We start from the raw sequence: 15,518 nt of genomic DNA, 5'->3' as shown, positions 1-15,518 counted from the left end.
CTTAGCTGACTGTATTGTGCATCCCTCCCCTTGCGTCATCATTTTCATTCTTACTAAGCGTTTAATATTGCCACCAACACCATCTACTACACCTTTACCATGAGATGTCGCAAAGTATTTCCAGGTAAATGTTCTGTTGTGTTTCTGGTTCAATATTTCCAATGTTTTCACCATGAATTTATTTTTAAACTCTGAAGAGGGCCCATCACTCCAAATTATTTCTTCAGAAATTGCAGAATTTTCTTTAAGTATTTCTGTGTAAAAGAAATCCAAGAACACAAAGACTGTGTCCTTATCCTTATTTTTTGTGTCTGAACAAAGTATATAAGTTTTGCAATTTCCATTACAAAAAACAGCAGCAGTGAATAAAACAACACTAGCACGAGACCACAAAGCACTTTGTATTTCATTTTGATACTCACAACTGAAAGACATTGCGAAATCAACCTCCAGAACACGCTTTGTACCATTTGCTTTGTCCTTCTCAAACTCATCATGTTGTATTCTTTTGGTGTTTACATGGAGCATCATTTTAGGCATATCTGCTATCAATTTTTCATATATATCACCTAAACAGTCTTCTTTTATAACTAACTTAATTTTGTTTTCATCATTTTTCTTCCATTCTTTCCAAGTGGTTTTAGAATCTGGTTCTCTTGGGACTACCATTCGTTTCCCATTACTACAAACTTCACAGAGGTTCTGCCAACACAAAGAGTTCAAGCTATCATTGCACAACAGATTTTTCCAAAATTCATTGTTGTATGTATGTTTTAAGGCCTTAAGTTTTAAAATGAAGTTCTCGTGTATTCTGCATTTACACTGCTCTGCAGAAGTCTCTTTAAGTAACAAAACATTTTTTGGCCTTAGACTACAAAATTTAGAGTAACCAATTTTATAATCTGGATTTTCTTCTTTGAATATATAAAATGCTTCATGCAGAAACATAGTCATAAAGTGCTTTTGTAATTTAACTTTTTCTCTATTTTCCCACACAGTTAATACATCTTTCATCCCTGGGCATGTGTATACTATATCTGGACGATAGAAAAAATTTATAACAGAAGTCTCTTTTTTACAACTGTTTCTAGTTCCAGCAATACTTTCTTCCATTGTCGTAGTCAGTTGAAGACCAATGCGTTTAGCAATACCTGTCACAACAGCTTTTTGTTTTCGTGGTGAGTTTGGTAAGGCCCTTGCAGTCTTCCAAACTGCTTTTGATAATGTCTGCTTGCAACTGTAAGGTGTGCCAGAGGAAGACATATCAGAACTGTTTGCTTTTGCTGCATTTTTAGCATTTTTCTTTGCTCTCTGAAGTCTTTTCCTATTTCTTTCATAAATTTTTTGGGCAGCCTTGTCTTTCACTGTCATTTTATTTTTCTTATTCTTTCTCAGTTCCTTAATCCGTTTCCTTTCCTTCTCAAGATAACCATCTGGATCTGCAGTCTTTTGTTTTTCCCTCATTTTTTTCATCCGAGAAGCACTTGTTGTCTTTTTAGATTCCATATTTGTCACTGAAAACCAATTAAATTGATTACTAAAAGTAAAACATTGAAATAATAAATTTATGTAACACATAATATGTTATTTTAGATAGGTGAATATTCTACATATTTTGGGTAAAACATTATATTTTTCATATGTCCCGTAGGTGACGTCACGTACGGGACATGATTGTATCTCAAAATTTTTATTGTTTTTAATGCAATTAAAACATACAAAAATTAGGTTAGCTACCTGCATTCTAATACAGTTTGAATTTATATAAGTAAGATATAATAACAATTTGTTCCTGATGAAACATGAAACATAACCTAAATTTGTCACGTACGGGACATCTTCAACACTCACAATAGAATAATTAATTTAGTAGCAATAAAATGTTATTAAATTATTTTTTTGCAAGAAATATGTTTGTGCATAACCTATATTTTGAACTTAAATATAAATATACATTCATTTATGTGACATGTACTTACCAAAGAACCTGAAAGTAGCCTCTCTATGAGCAAAATAGAAACAGTTGAATAGCAGCCACATTAGAATCAATAAAACAGCTGTTCAATGTTAAATGAGTCAAAATTCAACATTGTCTGTCAAAGACCATAACTTTAAAATCTTTTACGTAATGTTATCTCAACCAGAAAAAAAAACATTTAAATTAATAAAATTTCCTAATTTTCATGGAATGGCCCACGTAATTTCAGAGATAAATATTCAGACACAAGAAATAGGACTAATCCATAATTGAAACTGTAAACATAATTAGTTTAATGTACTTTCTATTTAAATTTCAAATTTAAATAATTTTAATTAAATATTTAAATTTAAATAATTTCAAATAATGTGATCTACCTACTTATACAAGATCACAAGGCTTTTATGCTTCATTTGTAGGTAATTCAAAAACAACAATATGTTTTCTGAAAGATTACCTTTTAGTCTTAAGTTCATTGCAATTGGATCTCGGGTACAAAATTTGTAGGTAGGTAACTAAAGTTGTAGTGACGAGTGGCCTAGCGTACCTACACAATCATTTACATTTTTTTACTGTATTTTTAATGTATCTAGCTTATCCTAAACAACTGTTAACACTATTTTAAAGCAGGCTACTTTAAATGTAACTAATCTAACTTAACATACCAGTCTCACAATATTACAGATTTGAAATATATAAACTTAACCTAACCATTTGTTAAAATGGTAACCTACATATTACTTACATTGCCCTCTTATACAATGATGAAATAACATGTCTATTAAAAAACCAATTTTCAAGTTTTAAGTCCAGTTGAAATTTAAATGTAACTTAATTGTCTACTGTACGGATGCCATTCTAAAAAAAATAAAAACCCAAAAATGGATTTATTCAGTTACTTTTTCATTTCTAATGATTCTGTTGAGGTGCACTAAGACATTTTCAAGAACTTCACATGTATTTAACCATTTCACGTTCACGTGTGCAGTAACTCGCCCACCGCCATGCTGGGGTCCCGGTAAACAGTGGTGTAAATTGACTGTAAATATTACCTGTAATGTAAATATATGTTGTGCTTCAAAAGTGTAGCCAAGACTGTTTTCGAAGAGACATCCCCTGATCCTGTGGTCGCCGCACTACTGTTTACTTGATCCTAGCTGCAACCTAATCCTGTGGTTCTTCAGAGATCCTCACGAACACAGCACAGCCAAGAATGTTTTCTAAAAGAGGGGATGTTTTGACATCAGTACGTTACGGCCGGGGTCAACACTATTTTACACCCTAATTGTGAGTAATTGGGAAAGGCGGACACTTGCAGGGGGATCTGACCAGGCTCGAAAGATGGAAAGAGGAAAACAAGATGTCACTGAAAGTTGGAAAGACGAAGGTGGTTAGATTCACGAGGAAGAGGAAGGTGCGGGAAGTGTATAGCTGGAAGGGCAGGAGATAAAGGAAGCAGAAGAATACAAGTACCTAGGGGTGACCTTACACAACACCTGTAATGGACAAAACAGGTTCAGCGGGAGGTGAGGAAGGGGAGGAGGGTGCTAGGGCTGCTTGGCAGGATCCTACAGGAGCAGGGAGGGGAGGAGGGGGGTAAGGGAGAAGGCATACTCCACGCTGGTTAGGCCAGTGATGGAACATGCGGCTGTGATCTGGGTGCTGCGTAGAGCAGCGAGGTGGTTGATTGGTTATGTGGAGGAGAAGAGCGAAATGCATAGTCCATCTGAGATGATTAAGGAGTTGAAGTAGGAAGCATTACCGCGGGGGTGAAGGGGGAAAGGTTGGTCAGACTTTTTAAGGTGATAAAGGGAGAGAGGGCTAGGGACCGCAGGGAACTAGGGTGCAAAAGGTGGATATAAAGGGCAGAGAGATCACAGTGGGAGATCTGGAAGGAATGGAGGTGAACAGAAAGAGTGAGGCACACCTTCCTGTTAAGGACAGGGAAGGAGTGAAATGGAATGGAGGAAGGAATGTTGGGGGTGAGAGATGCAAGGGACTTGAGAAGACTAAAGAGGAAGGGGGATGGGGTGGAGTGTAAGAAAAGGGACGGACTCCCTGCCACTGGGTGAATGTGAATTGGGAGTGTAACGAATCTATCATTTACTACTATTTCCGAAAGGCAAACATGGCAGCAGTCGAGTCACCACACACATGAAATTAAAATGGTCAATTACATGATAAGTTCTTCAAATAACTGAATGCATCTCACCAGATTCATTAGAAATAAAAGAAGGAAATGTATAACTCCAGTTTTGGGTGTTTCCATTTTTTTAATGGCACACCTAAAGTAGACAATTAACAATCAAAAACCTTGATGCTTTGAAAAAAAAAAAAAAAAAAAAAAAAGCAACATTTGCATTATTCAAAAATACCAACTATAAATGGTAGGTCGGAAAAAGTTTAGGAACTTAAAAAAAAAATTTCATTTTACCTAACCTAAGAAATTACAATACCTGCCACTAAAATCTCACTACTTTGCATCAAAATCGCAATACATGTAATTGCACCAAATACTACCTAAACGTTTTTGAACTGTCCATATGAAGATAAGTGAAAATAATTCAAATAGGCAACTATTAGGTATACATTTAACTTACCTTCACTGCATAGTCAACGACTCTTTTCACTCCAACAAGTACACGAGCCATTGCAAATAAAATGATAACTTGTAGCAAATATTCGCTGTACCCTGTTTTTATAACCACTTTGTAGTTTGAACCCTAAAGGAAAATTTCCAGGGTTCAAATGTTGATCGACATTATATTAACGTCAGAGCAAGTTAAATATAACCTTATCTCTCAATAACAAATAAAATATTGTAAATATTAAATAACATTTGCAATGACTCTTTCGATATCATAAATTACATAACAAAAGTACAAAACAGATAATGCTGGAAGAATTAATAAGAGAATAAAAAATCCTTATCACGTTTTAATAAAACACTTGTTACAATAAAAGAAGTTAAATGTAAATTGGGTTATTTACATGGTCATGGTGTAACTATAGGTTTGTTTGACTCGAGGTCTCTTTTTGACCCACGGGATGTGCACTCATTAGAGAGATGCTTGAACAACGTTTTGTTTGTGTGCACGGCCGTAAGAGCGCTAGTGTGCTCACTGCTCAATGCTTGTTTACGATTCGTTGCCAAGGCTCATTTGTAATGGCGGCAATTTTTCTTTTGTATTTTTGTTTAGGACTTTAGGTTATTTGCGTGCTACTTGCTTATTGCTTCGTAGGTGGAAACTGGAAAATATCTGGCGTTTATTTATTCAATTATTTAGTGGTCATATTTTCATTGAGGTAAGATTGTTAAATTGAGTATGAAATTACGTATTAAGTAAAATACAATGCCGCCACGTGTACGAAAATGCTGTGTGCCTGGTTGTGATGATAAATTTGCTGTTAGACACCGCTTCCCAGTTTACGAAGAAACGGTATACAATGAATGGATACAGAGAATAAACGTCGATAAGCTGAAAACTCTCCACCCTCTTAATGCTGTAGATGTGATTGCAAAATTCAATAGTAATGCTATCTTGTAACATAGGTGGTTTTAGCATAAATAGCTACTTAGGTCATTCTTCCACCAATGTTTATACGGTTAGTACTGTGCACGGCCACAACAGCGCTGCAAATAGCGTTCTAGCTGTTATTCAGAGTGTGGCCTTTCTATCCATCCCTCTCTTTTCTATGTTTTGACCTGTCAACTCTCGGGGCGTCCTTTTCCGAAAACAGTTAGGCGGATGGTCGTTTTACTCGCGGGGGCAAGTTGCTCTCAGGTCACTCAGGTCATGCTCTCGATGCTCCTCCTCTCGAGGAAGAGTTGCGAGGGCAAGTCGTCTGCTGGTTGTTTTGGCGCGACTTTGACGATGGAATCAATATGTTATCAAGCTACGTTTGGTGATGACAGTAATATTTTAATAGATGACAACATTGAAGCGGAAAAACATTTCAATATAACTTATTTGGCGTCCTTTATTTAACAATCACAAGATTTGCAATCGTTTCCTAGTACAGGTTAGCTAATGCATAACAGGCGGTTTAAAGTCAAAAAGCAATATTTATATTTTTTACCTTCATCAAGCTCTCTCATAATTTGTAGTCCAATATATGGTAAATCAATAGCAGCTTCATCTTCAGATTAATTTTAATTTCCAAACAAATATCTCACGATGTCTGCTATATTTTCCGCCATCATTGTTTTACAACAAATAGCGTTTTCTTCGTGTATTAAAAGTTACCGACACTTTTTGCCCTCAGGTCAACTTGCTCCCAACTCTTTCAACTCCCGAGGAGCACGAGAGACCTCGGTCAAACAAACCTCGTAATAGTGGCTGTTCGCTGTTTTATTATCTGTCTCTAGAAATTTGTGACGTCACTTTGGAGATACTTTGTTTAGCTGGTATAGGGAAATGTGTGGTCAATTGTATTTGCGTGAGTTTGTTATATTGAAATAACTTTTTTGTGTATGCCATTTGGTTTCCACAAAGATAAAGTTGATAACCATTTTTAACTTATGATATTATATCTAAGAGATTATTGCCTAAATTTTATTTTGTTTCTTTAGGTGCCAGACCCAAGTGTAAACAGAGATAAGTAAATGGACCAGATGAAACGTAACCTATACTTCTTGAAGCTGGCATTCACTAAGCAGTATGGCGCCTATCTAGCTGAGAAATTGTTTACACGAACAGCGATGTTATACTTCTAAAACCATTAAAATCATTAAAATAATGATTTTGGACGGTTAATTAGGCTAGTATAGCTACATTAAAAAAATTGGGAGATTGTTTGAATGATTTGTTAGGTCAGGATAACTACATATTAAATTAAAAATTACTAAATAACCATTAAAATTATTTGACAGTATTTTTAATGTAGCTATACTAAACTAACTAACCGTCCACAGTATTTTAAAGTATTTATAATGTAGTCAATTGACCTATTTAAATATAAGATATCCAAAACATGCATACACGCAGACACAGTTTTTAATTAATGTATACGTAATCACCTATTGGCTCACCTTCACATGACAACATTCTCCAATTACAAGAAAAAACATTTGATACTCGCAAACAAGAAATGGCTACCTACCTACAGCTACAAGAATACAGCAACGTCGTGATTTAAACATTGTTATAATATTAATGTAAAAACAAGCTGCAAATCAAGTAATTCATTGTTTAACTAAATTAAAAAACTTTAGTATAATTGAAAAGTATCACGGATAACGCTTACCTATCTACACAGAATAGCAATAAAAATCACTTTGTGCCTTACTTAACGGGTCCTGTACAGTTTTATATTTACATCAATTTCTCAAAAATTCCTATTATGAATTTGACGCCAGCCGATAGTGCGCCTTTTAGTCGCACAGGCCGCGATGCCTCACCGACACCTCTCAAAGCCGTGTGCCACGAAAATGCCCGCACGTGCAACATGGTGCAAAGAGTGTGAGTGCACCGAATGAATCGCAGCTAGCACCACTACCGGCCACATCGGCGAAAGCACTACACCGGGTGTGGCAATGTGCTTCCGCCGGACTATAGCATTCAAGGGCACATGTTTTATCCCACAGACAGAAACTATGTAATGTCGACGTTAGGGCCGTTCCTGTGGTTCGGAGTCGCTGCCCAGCTGCTCCGGCAGAGAAGGTTCATGCCACGTGGCAAGGGAACTAGCCTAACTCGGGTGAAATAAAAGAGTTTATGACGTTAAGTTGTGTTTACTGCACACGTCACACATTGTACATGGGCTGTCACGGCTCCCATCTGTGACAGTCCATCAGGACGAGGCCCGGCTCCACGCACTTTGAGCACGACACGACACTGCCAGTGACCTGGCTGGCGGTGACATGACAGTGACACGACTGACAGTGGCGTGAATGACGGTGATGTGACTGGCATTGACGTGAATGACAATGACATAAACGACTGTGACAAAACTCCCGATGCGAACGACGGTGACAGGACTAATGGTTACATGACTGACAATGCGAATGACTGTGACGTGACCGACGAAGACGCGAATGACGGGGACGTGACAACGGTGACACGACTGACAGTGTCCGTTCGACTCTCACTCACAACTTCGCGACCGCACTCTCTCATCCTACTCAGGCGACTGACTCGACCCACGCTCCGCAACATCTCAGTGGCCTCTCCCCTTGTCACGCGTACATGAATCCCCCTCTTCCCTTCGTGTGCGAGTGTGTGGAGCCCACATGGTCACAGGCGGGGAGACGCGACTCCGTCGCCCGGGAAACACATCTACAGGTACAAACAACACAAATAGATATTTACACACTCACATAATTAAATAAACAAAACACTTATGAAAAGACACATCACTGTTATGGTGGTGCCTCTGCAGGGCATTCCCCTCTCGGCCAAGGATGTTGTTACAGTTTCGCGCATGGGCATCGGCGCACACGCAAGCCTGAAGCAGCAACGGGCAATAATGGCCTCAGCGAGCCGGAGGAGCACATGGGACTACGTCAAATGCCCCCCTCCCTGAGGCCATTTTGCCTGCTGATGCTACGATCACACACACTTCACCATTAACACTCCGGCACTCTGGCATTCATATTGGTGTCCCATGGGCGTAAGTAGGAGTAACCCGCTGGGGGGTACCCATGGCCAATAGTCTAGCAGGAAGGAGGGAGGCCTGCGGTGACGAGTGGAACGGCTGGCTATTTCCGGAACCTGGGAATTCGGGGTGGTGTCTGGGTGCATAGGTGGGGATCTGTCCCCTTTCATCACCTCAACAAGGAGTTCAATGATGGCCCCTTCCTCGGGGCCACAGGGCCCTTCAGGTGGATAACCTATGTGGTGGTGGCACCCATCCCCGTTCAACCCTTCCATTACTTTCTCCGGGAATACGATTTTAGGGATGGTGTCAATGACTGGTAACTCAGGGTCCTCTCCATCAGGGATTGAGGTAAGAGATGTGTGAATGACAGTTTTTGGCATTCCTGGAGTCCAGCCTGTCAGCAAGCTCATCCAGGTGGTCCATGGTGAAATCGTTGGGCTCATACCCATATGCTTGTTGGGTGGGCATAGCTTCTCGGAAAATACTGGAGCTTCGGGGTTTAAAGAAACCTCGCAACCCGCTGGGTTGGTATTGCCAGTGACCATTTCGTCGCCGAAGTTCGTCGGCACCTGAGGTGAGTCCGATCTCCTTCCTTCCCTACTGCAGTGGTTTCTTCCAGGGTCGGTGTCTAAGGGCATCGGGTCAGAATTGGCACAACGGCCTCCCCACGGTGTCTCTGGTTGGTCACTGGGGCTGTCCCGGTATGTAAAACCATCCGAGGCTCCTGCAGTTGACGGCTGCTGCGGCATCGGGACAGTGGCTAGCCGCAAGGCATCACGGTGTATTTTGCCATTCGGCCATTCGGCCATTCGGCTGCCGCACCAGGTAAGTGGTCATCCCCAAGCGAGACACCACCTCCCTGGGCTCGGACCACTTGGGCGCGAGGCCCGCGCAAAACCCACGGCCCCTGGCCGACAGATGCTGGAGCCTTACGTGCACAAACTGGCCTGGAATTATCTGCGGGGGTGGATTTAAGGACTGGGGTGTTCGATGATCCAGAAACTGGGCCTGATGCCTGCGTGCCCCAGCCTGTAGGTCCTCTACCAGGAAAGGTTCTTCTGTGTGAATGACGCCCAGTTAGGCTGGCAATGTGAAGTTGTGACCATGGAGCAGCTCAGCTGGAGAATATCCCGTGACCTCGTTCGTGCACCGGCGGAGGCAGTACAAGAGGGTGGGGAGGTGAATGTCCCACTTTGTGTGGTCCTCATCAAGGGGGATACGGAGCTGGGTCTTAATGTCTTGGTTGCGGTGTTCAGTGGGATTTGATCTGGGATGAAGTGTAGGGGTGGTGTGATGATGTACCCCTTACCGCCAACATGCCTTCCGCCAGCTGTGACCCTTAAACTGGACTCCATTATCTTTGAGCAGCACTCGCGGATACCCATACCGTGGGAACACCTCTCGGTCCAGTAGGGCGATGATTGTTCCAGCCTTGACATTGGCGACAGCAAACACCTCGGTCCATCGCGTGAACACATCAGTGACTACAATGATGAACCACTTTCCCCGAGAGGTGCGTGGGTAGGAGCCCATAATGTCAAGGGCCACCTCGTGGAACAGGTGGTCAGGGCGTCGGGGAACCTGCTGCTCCACGCCATCAGGTCAACGAGCCTTACACTGTTGGCAGTGTTGGTACTCACGCATGAACCGCTTGACATCGGCCGTGACCTCCGGCCAGTGGAACGTCCTGCAGATTTATCGCAGGGTCTGTTCAGCCTCAGGGTGCCCCACCATCTCATGACTGTGGAAGAACAGTAGGTTGGCTGGCTGTGCAGCAGGGGGTGCATGAATGCTCCAGCGGCTTCCTCTGCGAGCACCATAGGTCTGAAGCATGCCATCGAGACTACACTGATGGGGAAATGCTTGGTCGCCACACTCGGCCAGTCGGGCTCACGTTTGTGTGTCGTCCTGCTCGGCATCACGCACGTGAGCCACCAGCTCTGCCATGGTGGCGAATTGGGTGCCCGGCTCCGGTGTGCTGGGCCCAGGCAGTATGTACAGTAGGGCATCGTCGGGGGCCAGGTCCGAATAGTTGGTAATCGGAACCGGGGGCAGGAGTTTGTCCCACCCCTGGTCATCGTAGACTATGGTTCTGGGGTCTGGGTGCCGGGAAAGCTCGTCAGCGAGCTCGTTTTCCTGGCCGGGAACATGTTCCACAGTGAAGTGGAAGCTTTGGAGAAGGACCCACCAGGTGAACTTTGACTTGCCCTCCTGCATGGAATCCAGCCATTTGAGGCACTGGCTGTCCGTACGGAGAATGAAGGAGCACCCCTCAAGGTAGTGTCGGTATCTTTTTAGTGCCCACACCACAGCGAGGCACTCTTGCTCATTAACATGGTATCATCTTTCCGTTGGGCCAAACTTGGCACTCGTGTACTCGACGATACATCTCTGGCCTTGGCCTTCCAGCTGGTACAGCCCCACCCCCATGCCTTCCTGGCTGGCATCGGTCTGCACGAACAGTGGTTCGTCCGGCACCAGCCACGACAAGGTGTAGTAGTTGCGGAGCTGTTGTTTTACCTGGCCCAGGGCCTGGTTGGCGGCCTGGGTCCACCGGAATTTGTGCTTTGGTGAAAGCAGGTCGGTCATGGGCGAAGTTATCGAGGCGAAGTGGGGAACAAATGATCTCAACCAATTCAACAGCCCATGAGTTTCTGGAGCTGCTTCCATGTCTTGGGTGCCTGCTTGCCCTCAATAATGGACAGCTGTTTGGGCAGTGGGCGGCAACCCTCTGCATCCACAATATGGCCCAGAAACTCGATCTCCTCAACCCCAATGTGGCACTTCCTCGGGGCGCATGTCAGCCCGTGCCTGGCGAGCCGCTCAAACACCAAGGCCAGATGGTGTGCATGTTCCTCCCACGAACATGACCAGATGATCACATCGTGCAGGTAGGCTTGGGCAAACTTGCCGATGTAGCCATTCAGGACATGGAGCATCATGGTCTGGAAGGTCGCAGGAGTATCCATCAGGCCGAACGGCATCACTTAGAACTGGAAGTTCCTGCCATCTGGGGCGGTAAATGCTGTTTTGGGGCGGTCGGCGGGGCATACAGGCACTTGCCAGTACCCCGACTTGAGGTCAAGCTTTGAAAATATGGTGGTATTCCCCAACCCAGTGAGGGCATCCGTGATGTTGATTAATGGTGGTGGTGCCGGAATGGTGAGGTGATTTATTGCTTTGAAATTTATGCAAAATCTCAGTGTTCCAACTTTCTTGGTGGCCATTACTATACGACTATTATAAGGTGAATTACTATGTTCTATGATGCCACTCACCAGCATCTCCTCGATTTGCACCTGTATGGCATCCTGTTCACCCGAACACTTTCTGGAACAGAGGTGTATGGGGCACCAGGAGTATGCAATGCTCTGTAATTGTAGTCCTCTATAACTGGTCCACAGCTGCAAACACTTGCGAATGAGCCCTTATCACCTCATCGATGTCGACGTGATGCTTGGCTGGAATTCCGTGGTACAGCTCATCCAAACCTACAACTGTGCTAGGTGGGGATGAAATAGGCCGGTAGATACCGTATACAGTCTAGCGGCCGCGGGTACCAAGGTGCAAGTGCTCGGCACAGACTTCGATTGTAGCGTCGACCTGTGCCAGCCAGGGGGCTCCCAGGACCAGCTACTCTCATAGTTCATGCAGCACTATGGCGTCCATTTGACTAACATGGTCGCTTATGTGGATTTTTACCTGGGCGTGCACAGAAGTGGGCGCGCAAGCTCCTCTGGTGGCTAGCAGGACTGTCCCTGCCTCAGCTACTGGTGGGGACGCCGACGATGTGGGCGAGCAGCAGAGCTTGCCGAAAACTCAGGGCACGGCCCGTCGGGCCAGCGCGGACCACCCCCGCCAACATCAGGTGCGTGGGGCGGTAGATCACTGGTGCTCGCAGCTGCTGGCTGGGACGCCGACGACGTGGGGCGAGCGGTAGAGCGTGCCGAAGACTCAGGGCATGGCCCGTTGGGCCGGCACGGACCGCCCCCACCGACGTCAGGTGGGCAGGGCGGTAGCTCACTGGTGTCCGCAGCTACTGGCGGGGACGCCGAAGACATGGAGCCAGCTGCAGAGCTCGCCGGAGAATCGGTGCACGGCCCGTCGGGCCGGCACTGTCCGCTCCCGCCGACGTTAGGTAGGCGGGGCAGCGGGGCTGGTTGGAGTTTCAGAGAGCGGGGCCCAGCTGATTCATCGCCCTCACCTAGGTGTTTCCCAATGGTGTTGTGACACCTCTGTTTCCCCATTCTCTAGCGGCCTTGACGGGGAATTCGCGGTGCCAGTGGTACATTTCTGTTGGACAGTACCTGCAGCAGGGAGGCCGCTCTTCGCATGCTGTCGGGTCTCCGCGTCGCTCCCCTCGGTCGGCCTGCTGCCAGGTCAGCCGCGACTGGCCCTGTGGTTCAAGGTTTTGTACCTGCGACCCCAGCGAGTAAGCGGATCTGTCCGGCGGTGCTGGCGGGCCAGTGTACTGCACCACCACTCCAGAATATTCTGGTGACAGCACCACCGATGTGGGGTTGGGCCTCCACTGCATCGTGGTCTTTGATGCACTCTGTATGGCCTGGATGTCTTTCTCTGTTTCCCTCGCCACAGTTAGGAAATCGTCCGCGCTTCTTTCCGCGGAATTACGCACGAAAGGTTGTAAATCCGGTGATAGTAGCTCCACGATCACTGGCAGTACCTCGGCGACTGAACCGCTTGTCGTCAGACGTCGGTGGAGGCATAGCTTTTGATAAATAAAGCCTTCCACGCTTCCCCCTGACCGCTGTGTTTGACAGTACAGCTGGTACCGACAGCTGGCACGGGAATGTGCGTCATCAAAACGGGATTCGAACCGTGTAACGAATTCTGTCCAAGACATCCAGTATTCGCCTGCCATCGCCCACCAGGCTTGGGCACTGTCCCTGAGCTGACCACTAACTCCGTCTGTGAACTCTTCCTCGGGCACCGCATGTCTTGATAGTCTGTCCAAGCATGCTTGCAGAAATGCATGTGGATCTTCATGTTCTCGCCCTGTGAACAAAGGCAGTGACACCACACTTGAATTTCGCGGTACAGGTTCAGGTTGTGCCTCCCCAAAGCACCGCACACCATCGTTACAGGCTGCGCATAGAAATAGTCCATCCCTGAAATTACCGAATTCGCATGCAGTCGTGAAAATCCGGTGTCTGTCAGTGCCGCACACATAGGACCACGCCGTCTCGCCTGGTTACCCGGGACAGCCTACAATCGCGCACGTCACGCGCTCCCATATCTTGGCCCGCCTTGTGTCATGGTTATATATTTCCTTTTTTACAGTCTTTTCCTAAGGGGTACATGAGCCCCTTAGCGTAGCACCCTCCCCTCGCAAGCTGCCCGCCCCATGTGGCTTATGACACACCTGGCAGACCCCGTCCGTATTCACGCGCACAGGTGTGTAACATTCTACATCCTGCACAGCTGACCAGCCCGAGGGGCGGACTGGGACGTCAGGTGGCGGGGAACAGACAGGCAGGGGGGCCCGCCTCCCCCCTCCACGGCCGAAGGTCCTGTTTCCACACGCTCTTCGCCCTGCGGAAGTTGACCCAGTAGCGCGGTGATCTTGAATGGTCCAAATCAGCTGTACTCGCCGTCGCTCGGCTGGACTCGGCTCCCATTCGACCTGAAGGGCGCAATTCGCCTTCGCTCATCCGGCGGGATCCCTTGAATGGGAAAAGGGGGAAGAGCGAACTCACTCGCGCGGCCGTATGAAACCAGATACCTGTGTGATGCACTCTTATTGTTTGATGTGCTGCCCTACTTGCGGTTACTGGGGCCTACCATACTGTATCCAATGACACTCTGCAGGTCCTCGTTGCTCGCGGCTGAAAAGGGGCAGCTTGCTGCCCTGAAAGCTGCGGGCACCCTCAGGCCAGAGGACCACAAAAGGCTCAGGGAAATGACCATGGGGCAGTGGCAGCGCAACTGGGAAACTAGTGATAAAGGAAGACATACCTATGAGATCTTCCCTAGGATACAAGATCGACTCGAGTGCAAGCATATAGAACTGACGCAAGCCACGGTTAAACTTCTATCTGGGCATGGTAACTTTAAGGCCAAACTCCACCAATTTGGCCTAGCAGAGAGTCCTATATGTGGGCACAGCCACACAGTGGATGATGTCAATCATGTACTGTATAATTGTGGAAAAGTTGAGGATCTTCGAGAACAGCTGAAGTTCCATCTAGGTCTTATTGGGTGTGACTATGACCTTGCAAATGTGGTGGTGCTGAGGGAGAGTTGGATTCTCTTCCGTTAATTTTCTGCAAGCGGCTGATGAAATCGGGCCACTAGCGCCGTGAGCAGTTCTCCCCTTGCAGCTGCTGGCAGAGCAGTGTTCATCCACTGCTGGGATACTAAGCATATGATCTCCTGGATATAAAGCACGCACCAGGAACGACTTGACTGACTTCTGGCTAATCAGGACCTTAACAGGACCTGGCCCCAGTAGTCGGTCCCCTATTGTGTATTATACCTGGATTGACTAATGGGTAGCAGTGTGCTGAAACATGTCTGACAAGATCAAGTATAATGGACAAAAAAAAACATGGCAATTATATGCTGGGCTGTGGAAGCAGCTGACTTAAACCCTTACCCGGACATAGCTCCACCTGGGGATTTCAGTCTCCAGGTTCCTGTGAAGCCACTCTTCTAGCCCAGTGGGTGCTGTAGTGGTGGAGGGGGCATGTTTTCTGGATCTGGTAGTTTCAGTAAGGCGGGGCTCTGGACTATACAGATCTGCAAGCAGACTCCCAATCTACCCTTAAAGGGCGCACATTTGGGAGGGGCAGGAGGTGGGTGCGGTGTCCTTCAGGCCTCCGAAAACATGCTTGACGGCGCAATCTCACACCATTTTGGCGTGTCAGCTTCCGCTCCCGTGCCGCTCTTGTCCCCGTTTGACTTCCTACAGTATCCTCGC

At 46.0% G+C, this 15,518-nt stretch overlaps 1 protein-coding gene across 2 annotated transcripts in view; it reads right to left on the bottom strand.

Moving 5' to 3' along the window:
* The window catches only part of LOC134531040 (electron transfer flavoprotein subunit beta), a 43,111-nt gene extending 38,063 nt beyond the window's left edge, over positions 1-5,048 (bottom strand). Inside the window, exon 1 of one of the 2 annotated variants that reach the window (XM_063366533.1) lies at positions 4,970-5,048. Coding sequence is in view for 1 of the 2 variants with exons in the window: in XM_063366532.1 (XP_063222602.1) it covers positions 4,579-4,629 (51 nt within the window). In the remaining variant the exon portion in view is untranslated. Of the gene's footprint in view, positions 1-4,578 lie in introns of both variants that reach the window. The other variant, XM_063366532.1, reaches the window with a different exon arrangement.
* Between the last annotated feature and the right edge of the window lie 10,470 nt (positions 5,049-15,518).

Source organism: Bacillus rossius, chromosome 3 (assembly GCF_032445375.1).
Source record: "Bacillus rossius redtenbacheri isolate Brsri chromosome 3, Brsri_v3, whole genome shotgun sequence".
NCBI classification, from domain to species: domain Eukaryota; kingdom Metazoa; phylum Arthropoda; class Insecta; order Phasmatodea; family Bacillidae; genus Bacillus; species Bacillus rossius.
Note: the sequence above shows the minus strand (reverse complement) of the source record. Positions and strands in the feature narration are given on the sequence as shown.